The sequence below is a fragment of the Podarcis filfolensis genome (assembly GCF_964270895.1).
Source record: "Podarcis filfolensis genome assembly, chromosome: 3".
NCBI lineage: Eukaryota > Metazoa > Chordata > Lepidosauria > Squamata > Lacertidae > Podarcis > Podarcis filfolensis.
In genome coordinates this window covers 84277572-84294457 of record NC_139606.1, presented here as the reverse complement: position 1 = coordinate 84294457, position 16886 = coordinate 84277572, and the positions used below count along the sequence as shown (strand labels likewise).

At 45.4% G+C, this 16886-nt stretch overlaps 1 protein-coding gene across 5 annotated transcripts in view; it reads right to left on the bottom strand.

The window, feature by feature from the left end:
* Positions 1-10539: 10539 nt before the first annotated feature.
* The window catches only part of CAPN11 (calpain 11), a 32907-nt gene continuing 26560 nt past the window's right edge, over positions 10540-16886 (bottom strand). For all 5 annotated transcript variants that reach the window (XM_083606197.1, XM_083606198.1, XM_083606200.1 and 2 more), the window contains 5 exons: positions 16616-16684; positions 16328-16406; positions 15557-15673; positions 14492-14550; positions 10540-13783 (listed from right to left, as the gene is read on the bottom strand). In XM_083606197.1, coding sequence (XP_083462323.1) covers positions 13757-13783; positions 14492-14550; positions 15557-15673; positions 16328-16406; positions 16616-16684 — 351 coding nt within the window. In that variant the 3' untranslated portion in view covers positions 10540-13756. The remainder of the gene's footprint in view (positions 13784-14491; positions 14551-15556; positions 15674-16327; positions 16407-16615; positions 16685-16886) is intronic.

Sequence of the window (16886 nt, the reverse complement as noted above, 5' to 3'; positions counted from 1 at the left end):
GATAAAGATGACCTTTCCATCAAATGATAAGCAGTAGTTTACAGATAAAAGATAGTATCCATCTTCCTTCAGGTTCCCCAAAGAAACCTTTGAAATACGTAAATTTATCTGAAAGGCATCTTAACTGAGGCAATCCATTATGTAAATTCATCAGCCATCAACTAAAAGCCAGACTTAACATATTAAAAATTATATTTAGTGGGAAATCAGCCTTCATTGTGCCAAAAAGATTTTTGATAGGGGCACTTGAGACAGTGTGTGACAAGCTTTTACACTATAGACCCGGGACAATTTGCAATTAACCTTTTTATTTTTATTTTTACATGAGATCATTCCTTCAAAGAGCCCAAAGGAAGTGCTCCGAGGTCAAATCTAGAGGTAGAGCCTTGCATGAGATGGGGTAAAGAGAGTAAAGGAATGGGAGGAGAGAATGGAGGGGAGCCAAATGGTGATTTTGGCGCCATGGCATCACTGCATTTGCAGACAGACACATGAATGATGTGGAAAGATTTATTTGCTGAAAGAAAAGGAATGGGAGGCAGACAGCAGTGTCAGCTCCAAGATTAATGAGGAGACCTTGATAAGAATCACTCCAAGAAGTTTGACACACTGCAGACTGGATCATAAATACAGGCTGAGAAGTCAGGTACAATGCTTTTACAACAGCATGACCAATGTCTTTTGCTAAGTAGCCAGTTCCCCTGCCCTAATCTTAGCTGCAATTTTACCTAATGGACAACGTAGTTTTGTACAATATTTGAACAAATTGACTGTGGTCTTTGTGTTTCAGATGCACAGCACGAGAACATCTTAGCACTAAACAAATCCCATGTGCCAAAGCACCCTCATTTAGTCTGCTGTAGATCTTGGAGGATAGATTGGCACGGAAATATGGCTGCAGCAAGGAGGTTATTCTGGGCTTTGTGGCATGGCCTGGAATTCATCAAAGGCATATACTGTTTTCTATTTCTTTGGGAATTATTGCTCAAGACAGGGAGTCCAGTCCAGTGTGGACAACACATACCATGAAGGCAAAACTCTCTCAGGGACAAAACCTTTGTTGGCAAATGCAGCAAGCAACCTTTGTTGTGGTCTTCACACCAGTTTTACAGCTCCTAAGCTAAGCCCTGAAAAGACAGCTGTATATGTTGTTGGCTCCAGGAAGTATCAAAATCTCCCCTTCTGAGAGGAGAAGCCTGTTGAAAGCAGCTGCATGGCTGACATACGTAGTTCTGTGGTTGAGGTAAGAGAAGTATGGCAGGCTAAACCCTCCACTGGTTCCTGAGAAGGGACAATATGGCCCATTCATTCTTAAGGGACTATAAATAACTTGGGGAAATAAGAACTAATTGTCTGATAACTTTGCCAGTTCTGGAACATCAGTTGTTTGAGGCAGGTGGGTTAGGCCAGCTGTCTTCCATCTTGTCTTCCCAAGATTCTGTGGGCTCAGACTTAACATGCTCATCACAGCCGGAAATGGCTCACTCCTTCTTTCTTCCCAGACTACCTTATAAACTTGCATGCCAGGCTGGTGTCCTTAGGCTTAGGGCCTACTTGCCCCTTTATTTGCTACCCCCTCATTCCGCATACGTCCATATGAAGCGTCTCTTCAAAGCTGTCCATTTGCAAATCATTTTTTAACATTTGTTGTATCAAAAGAGATGAAGCTGCAATCTCTTTAATATAGTTAAAAGCACATTCAAATTGAAGCTGACAGATAGCTGCTGCTGGGCTAAACTGTGGAGGAAGCTAGCAAGAAAACATGGAACGGAACAGGAAACAATGGTTGCAGCATTCAGACAAGTATTTCCTCATCAAATGTTGGCTTTTGCAATTGAATTGTGGAAGCCTAATAGAATAGGGTTTTCTGAATGGGGTTTGTTTCATATGTAACTATACTATGCTTCAGCCAAAAAAATGGCTTCCAAAGTAGCTTACAGATAAACTTGATCCAAGCAGTTAGAAATGCAACATCATCAACAAACAATGGATTCTGTAGAGGTTACTCTTCGGGCAAGATGTGCATTTTGGATCTCTTCTGACAATCTAGTTCCATGAGTTCTCTGACACTGACATGAAATTACCTTGACATGAGTTGGGTTAGCATTACCTTAATATGCTTAGCAAAATATTGATCATTTGACTAGTAATGTATTGGGCAGGAGGCTGCATAGAAAGCTTCTTCTCCCAGTCTCCTCTGCTTTCAACTTCAAGCCATTTGAGGTGTTGTGCGGCAGAAGGGAGAGAAATATGTTTTCACTCATCCTCACGGGCAGAAAAGCATCAGAAGATTTGGAGGGACTGTGTGATATGGTACAGATAAAGGAGGTGAAAATATGCACAACTGGGGTGGGGATAGCAGAATCATTGCACAAGTTAGTACTGCTTCGCAAAAAGCGATTAATTAGTGTCATTTCAGGGTGGAAGTTTTTCAGCACAAAAATTGCAATTTGCTTTGCTCAGTTAGCTTACATACATTGCTCATGTGTGCCAAATGAAGGATAAGAAGGAGCTGACTAAACAGCACAGAATAGCTTCTTGGACTTTGGTCAGATAATTAGAAAACCATCTGGTCAATGACTAGCTCTAACCTGAAGGTGTTATAGTCAGTAAGTGTATTTGCTGTTTTGGCATGAATATTAAGGAAGGAAAGCAAATAAAGGTTTTTACAAAGAGATGAGTTTTTGGTTTAGTGTCTCTTTTCAAGAATGGGGATGGGGAAGCCTTTCGGGCACCAAGAAAAAAAGTTTTCTAGAGGCAATGAGCAACCATGTCAAAAACAGAGATGGGTAACCTATGGCCCTCCATGTCCTGAACCCCTATCCTACCTCAGTATGTCAAGTCCAACATTCAAAGACCAGGGATCAATCCACAAGTCTAAAGTCCCAAAGAAGTCCAGGAGCATGCAAGTCAAGGTCCATCAACATGGGCACCTGCTCCAAGCTTACTCCAGCTGAGGAATCACAGGGAGCTGGGCTGTGGGCCCTTGCCTGCCTCAGCCTCCTGGAGCACCCCTCCCACTGCTCCTACACCTCAGAGCCTGCCATGTTTGTGGAGACAGGGGCTCCTCAAGCTCCTCTGGCTCTGGTGATGGGTCCTGTTGCTCTGGTTCCTGTGAACTGACCCCCACCGCCTTGCCATCCTCTGTCACCCTGTGAGTACTTCCTTCCCCATCCTCTGCTTTCCCTGGTGTCCCAGTCTGGGCTACACCGTCGGCAGTTCATGACACTCCAGATGTTGCTGGAGTATAGTGCTCATCATCTCTGAACTCTGTCTGGGGCTGATGGGAGTTGGCCCTACCTGGAGGGCCACAAGTCAGATAATAAGTCAAAAATTATTCCCCCAATGTGGATGGAAGGCAGTCATGGGGAATGCAAGCCCTTGTTGAACAGTTTTGCCACCTACTAAAGATGATTTAGGCCTAACAGCCTGAGGGTGTTATAGAGGAGCTTGCTGATGTAGGACAGACTTCTCCAACCTGGTGTGTGCCCTCCATATGTTTTGGACTACAGCTCCTAGCTGTCATGGCCAATGGCAAGAGTTGATGGGAATTGTAGTCCAAAGCATTTGGAGGGCACTAGGCTAAGGAAGGCTGAAGTAGAAGAAGCCATTTATAGATGGGCCAAAATCCAACTTCTCCAAACCTGGAGTGGCTCCTGCAATTTGCCAGGGACTCATTTCCATTAATGGGCACAATGACTTCAAGCATTAAAACGGCTTGAGAAGCAGGGCCTCATACCATGTAATTTCACTCATTTCCTGACCAAAGATAGTGCACAAATTGGATCTGGGCTGCATGACTTAGTTTCTCCTTTTGTCTGAGGGGTAGTCAGGGCACAGTGATCAAGTGAGCTTAGTTTGCTGCTGCTCCCAGTCTGGAATTCCTGCTGCAATTTCCCACTTGGCTCTTCACCTAGTCTCAGCAACCGCAATCCTTTTACAGCAAGCGTTAAGAAGACTCCAAAAGCTGAAGCCACCCTGTGAATAGAAGCAGCAGCTGGGACATCCTGGGTGCCTCTCCCCACCCCTGCCCAATCTTACAAAGGGACTTTTTGTGCCAGCAAGCCTGGAATTCCTGCAGAAAGTGAGATAGGGAGGAGAAGGGAGAACCCAGATCTGATGGACACAGAGGGAGTGTCAGAGAGCCTGTTGCGTGCAATGGGCGGCAGCAGCTGACATAAACAGGTGGGCACCAGCTGTGTGGATTCCCCTCACCCCTCCATTTGCTAAGAAGTGTCTGGCTGGCTTGGGAGAAGCTCAAGAATTATGCAAGCAGTTGCTTGGGAGGGGAAACAAATGGTGGGACAGAAAAGGCAGCTGGCTCCAAGGAGTAGCAGAGGCCAGAACCTTGGCTTGACTGAAGTGGCAATGGAGAAGACTAGTTAGTGCCCAAGAGGAAATCAGAACTGCCAGGAAGAATGCATGGTATAACATTAAGTGACACAGAATTTGGAGGAGGGGAGAGAGAAACCATTTATTTCAAGCTCATACTAAAAGAAGAAGAAGAAGAAGCAGGTTCGAGTAATGGAGTATATTTATTTATTTCAAAAAATTGTGTACCGCCTAATGACAGTCATCTCTAAGTGGTGCAGAGGAAACTCAATACAACGAAACTAAAAATGTGTTTAAACTATTAAATCAGAACTTGGTCAAAAAGCCTGCTGTAATAAAAGAAGTCGTCTTCAGTAAGAGTCAGAAGTTCATCAGGGATGGGGCCAGTCTGATCTCCACTGGAATGGATTTCTGTAAAATTGGGCCCACAACATTGACCATACGGTTCCGGATAACAAGCTTTGGGGGACCACTAGCAGTGACACCCCCAAAGACTTCAACGATCAATCAGGGATAGGGGATCAGGTGGTCCCTAAGATATTCTGGACCCAACTTGTTATGGGCCCTGTAAATTGAACCTGGCCCTGTTGTGTATATCTCCGTTCACTGTCAGATATTGGCTTACTAAGATCCCCTGCCCAATTAGTACATTTTGGTCTATTAGACAATTAGGTGTATTACAAGCGACTGAACAAAGACCATTTTGTTCATGAAAAAGGAGATCATGCCCCGCCTTATTCCCAGTATTGTGATTTTAAAAATTAACAAAAGTTCAGCACTAATAAATCCCAAGACTTTCAATGGTAGAGATTGAAGAATGTGTTCTCTATTTAAAGAAGTGAATTTTTTAGGTGCTACATGTTCAAAGTGTCTTATTTGCAAATACTGGAACATTGTTGGGTTGAAACTCATCATTCTAACTTGAATTTCTTCAGAATCCAGAGTTCTGTGTGCATGCCCACACATGCACATAAGCACACTTAAAAATCATGATCAGTCCTATTTTTTTACTATCTTTGAAATACAGTATGTTTGTATTTATTTGTAGTGGCCAAGTATTTATGAGAGATTAGTAGTAAATGGGACTGTGTGTGTGTGTGTGTGTGTGTGTGCACATTGGGAGGGAGACTCAATAATGTCATAAGTTGTCCTAATATCAGGACAAGTTTACCAGTATCACAGTTCCTCCATGGACTGAAGACTCCTGAGATATATTGCTCCACATAAATGTGGACAATCAACTTATCAAGCTTTTTACCCTAGTTTTGCTTGGCTGTATGTACTAATAAAAAGGTAGCATGATTCCCTGTCCCCCTGCTATGCATTCTAATGTGTAGGAAAGGTTGAGGGATTTATCTGGTAGTCAGTTTCCTCAAACACTTACCACATGGTAAAGTTAAGTTGCTTGCCTGTATTTAGCCCTGTGCTGATGTCAGCTGCGTTTCTCGCAAATTTGTGCTGCAATCTCCTACTTTCCCTCTCTCTCCTGAGCTTCTGTGCTCTGACCCCAGCTGCTCTTTGCCACAAACAAGTTCCTTTTCAGAGTTTTGACAGCCTCCCTCTTTCATGTGAGGAACTAAAGAGGTGCCTGTCCGAAACCTGGAGCTGCTCAAGGTGCATAAGAAGAATGAGGTCAAAGTTGTTTCCAAGGAGACAGACCTCTACGTAAATAACTAGTTTGCCTCCATTCCCTGCCTGCAAATAATCACACAACACTTTGAGCTGGCCAATCAGGATCAAAGTTATCCCATCTAGAATTCACCTACTATTCCTTCTTGCTCCTAAACCCCTACCTGGGGTTAATTTCCACTGGGGCCATTTGCTAGTCCTGCTGTTGAAAGGTGACTTCTGGCAAGCAAACATGTCTCAAATTATGCCTACCTGTCATCCTCTGATTTACCAGTTCAACTCTGTGCCAAAATTGTCCTTTAAAACCAATGCAGTGTAGTGTTTAGAGTGCTGGACTAGGACCTGGGAAACCAGAGTTCAAATCCTCACAAATCCATGAAGCTCACTGGATGACCTTGGGGACAGTCACTGTCCCTTAGCCTAACCTACCTTGCAGGGTTGTTTTGAGGATAAAATGGGGAGAAGGAGAACCATGTACACCACCCTGTAAGGTCTGAAACAGGATACTGGCATGTGAACATACTCTATATCCCCTTATTTCTCATTATTCATAAAGTGCCTAGAGTTATTAGTTGCTGTACAGCAGAGACTGGGAACCATTTTCAGCCTCAGAACAGATCCCCTTCTGAGCAATTGTCTGGGACCCTCAGGCCAGTCATGGGCAAGGCCAGAGGCAAAAGCAGGTGGAGGAAAGAATGAGAATCTTACTTTTTCACAGTAGGCTAGTTCCTCTACTCACTCACTCCTTTCTTACCATCCTCTATCAAGACAAGCAATAGCATTCAAGGACACATTCCAGCCAGGCAAATACACTAAACAAATTTTCAAAATACCAGGACAGACAAAGTAGGGCCAGTGAGAGGTGCAAGCTGGGGAGAGGGGATGTGACCTGAGGAGAGTCCTGAGGCCAGACAGAGGGTTTTGGAAGGGCTGCATTTATTCCTGGGCCTGAGGTGCCCCATCCCTGCTGCACAGCTAGAGATCCCTCTGAGAGCTGCTTTAGGCTGTACTATCTCAAATGAAGCTCTCTGCAGCACTTTCTCAGAACTGACTCCAGGGCTGAAGAGTCACTGGCCCAAGTAGCTCCATGTGGGCCGCCTCCTCTGTCAGCGTACCTTGGAAGGCTGATCTGGCCGTGGTGGCAGTGCACTAAGGAGCACCAGGTGGGGCTGTGCCCAGCCACCCTTTACATTTCCCATCATGCCCTACACTCAGGGGTGTGGTGGCAAAGTAAAAGGATGGCTAGATCCAAGTGCTATGACTGGGGCAGGGGAATTAAGTGGGCCCTCTCAGGGCCTAGGATCCCAGCTGCCCTGCTCTTCATCTGAAGGGACTTCTGACAGAATCAGCAATCCCTCTTTTTGTTGCCATTGTTAGCATTTATTTCATTTATGAGTCACTTCCTGTGAAGCACCCTGAAGCAATATACAACACAGCATTTTTGTTTGTTTTCAGAGTGTGTGGGAATGGCTTCCCCTGAGGGTTGCTTTCCCCATCCCATGATTTCTCACCTCAGAGTCCAGATGAGGGGAGGTTAAATATACGTGGGGAAAACCAGTTGTTGAGTAATCTGTTTCAGCCAAGAGCAGGAGAACCCTGGTTTGAGTGACATGAGTGCCCACCTCCTTCATTTGTAGGAGTTTTCCTGGAAGCTTTTTATATCCAGCTGTGAGCCACGGCTTGCCTAAAAACACAGGAAAGAGCTTTGGCCTTCTACAGAGGCTGCCCACGGGCAAGTGCCGTGTGTGGTCCACTCTCCCAAGCCCAGCAGGCCGGAAGTGCTGGATTTTCCTTGCTTCCTTGCCCGCCGTGCTAATCCCCAGGCTTCTGAGAAAGCTCTTCATGTTCCCAGTGCTCTCACTAGCCTTCATCGAGCAGCACCCTGACGGCTGAGCTGCAGAGATGCAACGGCCAGGTGGAAAAGAACAAGATCTGCTCTTGTTGCAGCCTTGGCACAGGGCTCTTGGGTTGGGCCCGCCTAGTGAGATCAGTGTCCATTGCCAAAGGAGTGCAGAAAAGTGTCCGCTGGTGCTCCACAAGGGCTTGTAAATATTCCAAGATGAAGGATATTAAGTGCTAGCTTCTTTACCATTAAAATCACCACTTGGAAGTGAACGTTAACAGCTCATTTACTGCAACAGTTGAGGCCAAGAGGTTCAGATCAATTTTTTGAAATCCACACTTCTGGAGTCCCCCTCTCTCACACAGGCTGATCTAGGGGCACAGAGCTTCTGGGGTACCGCAGCAGGTGCCTCAACTATCCAATGGAAGGCAAAAGGTGGGGTGGGGTGCTAGATTTTGGCACCACACAGTGTGCCACTGAAATTTTAGACACCAAGGTCCGCCACAGCACCACCACCCCCACTTTGGTTGCTAACATGCAGGAGAGATTTGTCCTTCCTCTAGATCTCCTGTTGGATTCCCTTTTCTGGGCCAGACATGCTCAAAATCTTCTGCATTGAATCTTCAGGCAATAGGTTTCCAGACACTTGGACATGGCATTGTAGAGCTAACATATCGCCAACAATACTCACATTAGGTTTTGTGTGTGTGTGTCCTGTTGTGGCCTTCCAAGCTACCATTCGTGTTCCTCTAGAGACCCTGGATATACAGGCAGCACAGCTGCAATGGACATATGTATGGCTTTGTTTGGCGCCTGCAGGCCACTCCCTCTCTCTGATGCAATCCTTCTCTCAATTTGCTGTCCATGGAGCTGTCCTAACACAAGGTACAACCACTTAAACACAAGGGGCCTTAATCCCCTTGAAGGACAGGATTTCTATGGGCCAGAAGGGCACCCGCCCACAAGGCTAGGGCACTGCAATCTCTCCAAGCTTTATAGAAATCAGGAGGAAAGAACAAGAGGTGGCCAAGTGCCTTTGCAAAAATAAAAAAATAAAAAATCTTCACACCATTCCTTTCTCCTCAAGGTACTTTTAGAAGCTGGAAGGATGACCGAATGGTATGGCCTCAAGGCTGTGAGTGGTGTGAGAGGGAGGAGGTGATGCCCAACCTGGCAAGCCCTTCCCTGCCTTTCTTGAGTCAACCCCTTTCTTCATTAACTCCAATACAGGCTTCTTCCAGAGTTTAAGCCAGCAGGACAACTTTGCTGGAATCCAGCCCACTGGCAAAGTTGCAGATCACAGTAGGACTGGCAGATAGGAGTCTGGGAGTTCAGTAGGGCTGAGGAAAGAGCTTTCCTGCCACCTAGTGGCTTCTGGATAAAAATCATAGTACCAAGAGAAATTGAACACTATAGAACACTAAAAAATAAATAAATCCCTGGGAGGAGTAACCTTCTGGTAAACAAACAGCCAATCTTGCTCCACTTTACCTTTTGCTTGACTCTGTAGCTTTTCTCTTCTTCTGCCAAAAGGAGTAAAGATTACACCTGTAATCTTTGACATTGATCATATGCCACATTTTTACTCCATACATGAAAAATATTTTTTTAGCATGGCAGCAATTTTCTGGAACTCTCTATTTGTATCAGGCACACACCTCTGTTGCAGTTTTTTAATGCCTGCTTGTGTGCATTTTTTTATTATTTTACTGAATATTTTATACCACTTCTGTAAGCCTCTTAAGACATTTTTTTATCTTGTTTTATGAACGCTGCTAAATAAATAAAAGGCATGTTGACATCAAGATACTAGGTGTCAGTTGGCAAACTCTTATATCTGAACATGGAGTTACAGCTGTTATTATATATTTGCTTTGCAATGCAACTTGCTTTGCATCTATCTTAACAAAAATAGTTTTAAAGTCTATTTATTTTGCTCCTATTGGACTGCGCACAAACTATTTCTGGGAAATACCTGTCTTCCCCAAATATATAATGCACAGAAGGAAACCTGAAGTTTATACAGTGGTACCTCAGGTTACATACGCTTCGGGTTACATACGCTTCAAGTTACACACTCCGCTAACCCAGAAATAGCGCTTCAGGTTAAGAACTTTGCTTCAGGATAAGTACAGAAATCGGGCTCCATGGCGCGGCAGCAGCAGGAGGCCCCATTAGCTAAAGTGGTGCTTCAGGTTAAGAACAGTTTCAGGTTAAGAACGGACCTCCGGAACAAATTAAGTACTTAACCTGAGGTACCACTGTAGTAGTTTTCTAAAGGCAGGGAAAACTATTTGGCCTGCAGACATATATTTATTTTTCTCTTGGTTAATGTGTAGATCAACATTTTCTATATACATATAATAAAAATGTCAGAATGGTGTCGCGCTGCAGTTTGCTTAGCCAGACAGGTGCTGCTGCAAACTAAAGTGTGATGACAAACTGGACTCTCAAAGCTGCTGGGCCATTGCAGCAGCAGCAGCAGCAGCAGACGATGGGGGAACTGGAGATGAAGCCAACCAGGCCTACCAAATTGGGGAGATTTGGCTTTGGAGAGGGGGGGTGGTGGTTAGCAATGCAAGCAGGGCAATACAATATTGCATTGTATGGTGTGTGTTAAAGTATTCCACAGATGTTTGAAAGCTTCCCTTTCAAATGACTCCTAGTACGTGAATTTGCCCCCAATAGTTTTTTTTAAAAATCATACCAACACCCACACATGCATAGTTTGATATATATATATATATCTATTTATTATTTCACATATGTCGCAAATCAGACTGAGGAGGCAGCTCTGCTCTCTGAGCTGAAGTGGTTATAATCGCAGCCAAGTTCTGCAGGAATTCTAAGGCAGCAGGTGGTTGTGGGTCCCTGCAACAAAGCACTAAGGGCACGAGCAGCCTGGATATAGACAGGGGCCATGAAGAGGTTTGGGCTGGTGATGGGGCAGGAGGATATGCCGCATGTGGGTTCCTCACAACGGAGGCAAGAAAAGACCCAGAAGCTGGAGATGCCCTCATGGGAGTGAAGAGTATGATATAGACAGGAAAGAATGAGAGTACATGGAAGAACTGTAGAACAGGCATAGGCAAACGCAGCCCTCCAGATGTTTTGGGACCACTAGTCCTGTTAGCTAGGGATGATGGGAGTTGTAGTCCCAAAACATCTGGAGGGCCGAGTTTAGGGATGCCTGCTGTAGAATCTGAACTCACTACTGTTCCTTTTTGAAAAATCAAATTTGGCTGCATCTCACCTAAGCATCTCCTTTCTATTAAGCGGCCTGGGTTGTGCAAAGCTGGCTTGAATGTACCCTTCAGAAAACTCCCATTTTACATTCTCAAATGGGAAGGTATTAAGCAGCATGACTAAGGGCTAGACAAGTGAAGAATGCAGCATGGGAATTTGGCAGCCAGAACATTTTCAGTTTTCTTTTGGCAAATTTTAAAGAAAGATGGGGGAGAGATTAACCTGGGAGTGCATTGGCAGTGTTTGGAGAAGCCTGCACATGGAGGTGGCAGAGTAGGGCTCCTAATCTTTATGCCTTCAGCACACGCCTCTCTATCCTGCTCTCAGAGGTACTTGACCTCAGCCCAGAATGGATACACAAAACCCTCACATCCATGTTTTGTTTTATTTGCAGCTTTTGCCTCCGACCTTACTAGGGCATCCTGGCCCTCTCAAAATCTCAGCCTCAGAAACAGAATTTATGCAAAGCAGACTCCCATTTTCTTAATCTGCCCAGTTTAGCTCAGGACACCAAATTCAGAACCCCCTTTCAGGAGCCAGACATGAGGTATGGCTTGGGCCAAGTGCTACCTATTACAGGTGCAATCCAAAGAATAACCTCCCTACCACTTGCATCAGGTATTACAACTGACACCAAAATGAGGCAACTGCAATGTTTGTGTATCAAGCAATAACTCAGGTGGCTTTTAAGATCTTCCCTTTCCCCATCTCATACAGCTTTGCTATATTAGGACTCTACCACACCCCACTTTTCTCAATGACGTTTTTAATGGAGAGTGGAGATTCTGATCCATGCTAAAGTAGCACCAAAGGTTGGCAGTTGTTCTGTACTAGTAAATCCAAAGAGAGGCAGCCATTTTGGGAACATGTCACAGTAGAAAACCAATCCTGCCTCAGGCTGCCTACAGTGCTAGGCTGGAAGGCTTGCAGAGGGCTGGAACTGCAATTAAGTGGGGATCTTTGTCCTCACCACAGGAAACCGATGGAGAGGTATAAGAATGAAAGAGGCAGCACTGCATTCAACTACACTGTAGCCATTAGCATTAATGAGCAATCTAAGAGCAACACACTCCCCAATTTGTATCTATTTTTCCACTCAGAAGAAGGAGAAAGCTAAAAACATAAAAAGGACTTGGCCAAGGCCACAGAGCAAGTCAGAGGCAGGCATGGGAACGGTCCTCAGAACAAGGGACTTCACCCTTTGCTTAGGCTAATCTGTGTATTTGCTATACAGTTTTAACACTATTGTCAGAGTGCTTCCACAAGGCTTGCAATGATTAGGCAAGCCTGTGCTTACAAATCCAACAAGAAAGCAGGGCCAGGTGCTCCCAGCTGTCACTAACCCATCAGGTGCAAGGAGCCAGAATCCCTCATTCTTAACTTCTTGATCCTTTCACCTGTTAGGGGTACTGCATAAAGTTCATGTGACACTTGAGGCAGCCTGCGGGGTCCTCCCCAACTCTTGAATGCTTTGGTTTTGCTTTTTTAAAAGGGTTCTTGCCTAAACATGTAACAATGAGATTGAAAGCACTGCCACAGTTGTGATGTTTTCTCGTTTTGAAAATTTGGCCTTTAAAAGCGTGAATTACTTATTCTGAGTACTGGGTCCCAACGATGCAAGAACTCTGATGCTTTGGGTACCTGAAGAAATGTGAAGTTATCCAAAGCCCTCTTCTTTCACCAGTGTGCATGCAAGCATCAAGGAGGCTGCAGTGCAGTTCTGAAGAGACTAGTGTGCAAACAGATAACTCTCTCCCACTAATGCCAAACTGCTGCAGTTCAGTGGTAGACAGTGTCTGCTTTGCATGCAGAAAGTGTCAGGTGCAATCCCCAGCATCTCCTGGTAAAAGTGAGAATATACTTGGAGAGCCACACTGCCAGTTAGTGTAGAAATGCTGAGCTAGATGGACCAAGGCAGTTTCCTATGTTCCTGTGCCTCCAACCTCCATGGATGTTCTGTGCAAAGCGAGAATGGTGGCACTTGTGGGGAGTGGGGCCTGTCATTGGTCTTGGAAAATCACTGACTTCACCACCCTTTGGCACCAGCTCTGGAGGTCATGCCATCACTGCAGAAAACTCTTTGAGAGTTAAATTAAGGACACAGATCCCTTTCCATCCTGCCACCGAGTTTACTAGAGAAAAGCAGAGCAGGGGATCTTGCAATGCTCAGAGCGGCAAGAGAACAAGCGAGATTTCTGTGCAAGATCCAAATTGCCAGTAGCCAGTGAGTACGGAGAGGCCAACCTTTGAGAAGAAGCAACACAACCCCACCCCTGCCTCCTTTTGATAACTGTGAAGGCAGGCAGGCCCCCTCCTGGCAAAAGGTATAGCTACACTAATGTCTGCATGCAATGGCCCAACATGCACCCATGCGCTTCTCTCACTACCCCCTGATCGCCTAAGTGCTGCTGTTACCACAAGCCACACTCACAGCAGGATAAGAGCTGTTCCTTCTCTGCCCAGCTCCCATAGAAGAGCTTTTTGATCCCCCTAAATAAGTGATGTAAGGGAGCTTAAATCACAGGGTACCGGCTGTGTGTGTTTCATGGAGGGGGAAAATGGAAGCAGGCTCTGAGCTTGGGAATGAGGAGGTAAGAGGAAGAAATAGGGATAATGGGCCATCCTAGGTCAGTCAGCCTGATGTAAGGGAGGCACTTGGGGCAGCCCAGTCCAAGAGGGTCGTCTCAGCAAACGCCTGTCTCTTCTTTAGCCGCACATTGTGAACATCAGCCACTGTGAGGGAAGGAAAGCAAGAGTGAATACACTTGTGAGGGCCCAGAAGGTAGATGAAGAACTGGACCATAAACTGCTCCCCGTACCACCTCAATCTGACTCAGGCGTGGCCCAAGATATTTGGCTACCTGAGGCAAAGGACAAGGTGGTACCCTACCCAATGAACTCTACTGGATTGAAGTTGAATCTTACTTTAATACTGTCCTCCACCACGTCTGAGGACAATAGACTAGATCAGGAGTTGCAGAACAGGCTTCCAGCAGAAGGGCATAGCTAAGGGACACAGCAGGAACAGCCAGGGAGCTGCCTCCACTGTCTCCCTACATTTATTAGCTGTCTGAGACTAGCCCCTCACTTTGTCATCAAACTAACAAGGCACTAGTCCTTGGACCTTTATCTTCTCTTCCTCCTTTACTATCCATTTTCAACCCATCACCAAAACACAATGGTTCTCTTCACACAACATGGCAAAAACATGGGCTATTCCTCTTCATTCCTGCCACTTCTCCCCATCTAGCCTTCTGCTGTCAACCTTCTCATCCCTTCCAGTTTCTCAGTGGCCAACCTTTCCAATGAATAGTTTGGTGCAATCAATTAAGTGCCCTCTGCACATTTAACGCATGACAGGAGCTCCAAAAGGGACAGCAGGGCTGCAATATTGTGAACGCACTTTCTGTCACCTTTCAAGTCCTGCCTCAGTTTTCTTACCTCGCCGAGGTTCATCACAGCACTCCCACTGCCTTCAGGATCCAAGCTATTGAAGAATCCTACAGAGTTTTAAGAGAAAACACAAGGTGATCAGTCATTGAAAAGACTTCTGTTCCATCTGATCTCATCAAGATGATCCCTAAGGAAACTTACAAATAAAGGTTGGAGCAATCCAGATCCTTTTAAATTGATGTTTTAAATAAAAAAACAAGTAGGCACTATACAAACATATCTAGGGATGGAGCTCCACAGGCAGACCACCACTTCTGAAATGGCCTGTCCAAGGATGCCTAGAATTGGGCCTCAGCTAAATCCAGTAAGCACTGAACTGATCTTCAATGGCTTGTAGGCACAATGAATATTAAAAATGCCTACTCAAAAATTTCCTTGCCTGTTTATTTTTCTTGATGCATTCAGTTGGCAGCCTGCTGGCCATAGTTAAAATATCCTTCTAGTCAGAGCAGTGAGCTATAGGTGGCTCTTGGCTCCTGACTTATAATGTTCCTACCTAAACCCTGTCAAAAGGAGACTTGCCCTTCAAAACCTGGCAAGGAGTTGGTACACTGAGAATCTGTTGTATACCAGGAACCAGGATACGTTACATCCTGAGGCAAAACACCACCACACTTCAAAAGCCAAGAGGGGCTCAAATTGATCCTCACTGTTGGCAGAATGTCCATTACAGCAGAAACACTGACAAGCCAAGTGTGTGGGGTGTTATGTCCCCTCTGAGTCCATATAACCATCACCAGAGGAAAATGATAACCTCTAAGATATTATCTAAGGCCTACCACAAGCAGCAGCCTGCCTGGAGGGAGCTACTTCCTCCCCTTTTCTCTCAAGGAGAAACCCAGCTGAAATTAATAAGGAGTGATAGCTGTGTAGCTGTTACCTACACCCCAAAAGAATAGTTTGTCTGGGATAGCTGTTTTACACAACCAACTGCCACCAATAGAGAAATACAAGTGTGTGCACTTCAGGCCTAAAGGCATGTTCCTACACGCCGTTGGGCAGACTGCCCAGGGAGATGGCTCCCTTCTCAGGCCCAGCTCCAGAACCACTTACTGAACATCGTCTCCAACTTGACTAAGCAACAGACAAAGTTGTCAAAGTCCACGCCCAGTGACTCGTCAGCATAACGTGCCACCACCACTTGGTGCAACTTGTTGTCCAGTTTGAAGCCTAAAAAGGTAGAAATGGGAGTGTTAAACCAGCTTGAAAGAAATGGAGGCCTTCTCTGCCTTAATGAGGTTCAGCATAAGAGTCAAGGCCAGAAAAAACAGTTCAATATTGAATAACCCCTCCCGGGGGGGGGGGGGGGAGGGAAGAGTGTGAAACTTGGCTTGTGAAGAGAATAAGGCACAGGACCATCTTTGGTTGATTGTATTGGTCTAAGATTGCGCCTATATTTACCACAATTATGTTGCCAAATGTCCTTCCTGAATTTAAAAAAATGAAAAGAATTTTCTCTCTCAAGTCACAGAATATTTTTTTCTACCCATGTGCAGTTCTGATGAATGTTGCCAAATCCAAAGCTTTTCCAGTAGGGGTATGGCACTAGAAACTAAAGGCTGAACTGTTTCCACACAGGAAGTCTGAGAAGAAGGACCATCACTCCTCCTCAGATGGCATTATTTAGCGGTTCTGTGTTCAGATTCTGAGAAATGAATTCTGCCCTCCCCAGCAAAAAAAGCCCTGGATAGCAATTAGAAAATATGCTATTGTATGAGACTGGCATGGACTCAGAATACATAGCACGGTCACAATACCAGGGTCTGCAGCCGATAAGGACCCCAGCAACCCACCACCAAAGTGTTTGGAAACATCCATGCTTACCACATGTTTCCAAAGCCAGGCGCATCTCATAAGAGCTCATAGTGCCTGACTTGTCCAGGTCATGCTGGCGAAAGACATTCTGTCGTGATAGAGAAAGAAGATGATGCTGAGGTTCTGCTTTCTCCACACACACTCCCTTGCCATCCTTAAGCCCCTTCCTCCCACTGAAGGTTCTGTTGAGCACATCTCTCTCTCTCTCTCTCTCTCTCTCTCTCTCTCTCTCTCTCTCTCACACACACACACACACACACAGACACACACACACAAAGCCAAGTCTGCTTCTCTTACCAGCCAGGTCCTAATCTTGTTCCACAAAATCTGAAACTCCACAAGGCCCAGGCGAGCACTGCCATCTTTCTGAAGAGCAGAAGAGTCAAGGGAAGACATTAAGTGCAAAAAGGAGGACTTCTAATCCCAAAGTATTGGAGAGGGAGTTGAATAGAGGAGGAAGGTGTAAGCTCATTAACTGTTCAACATGGCAGAAGATAGAAACAAGAAGCCTAGAGATAGTGTTGGCTGGATTCTAGGTTCACCTCACCCACCCTTGTCTTCCAGTTGG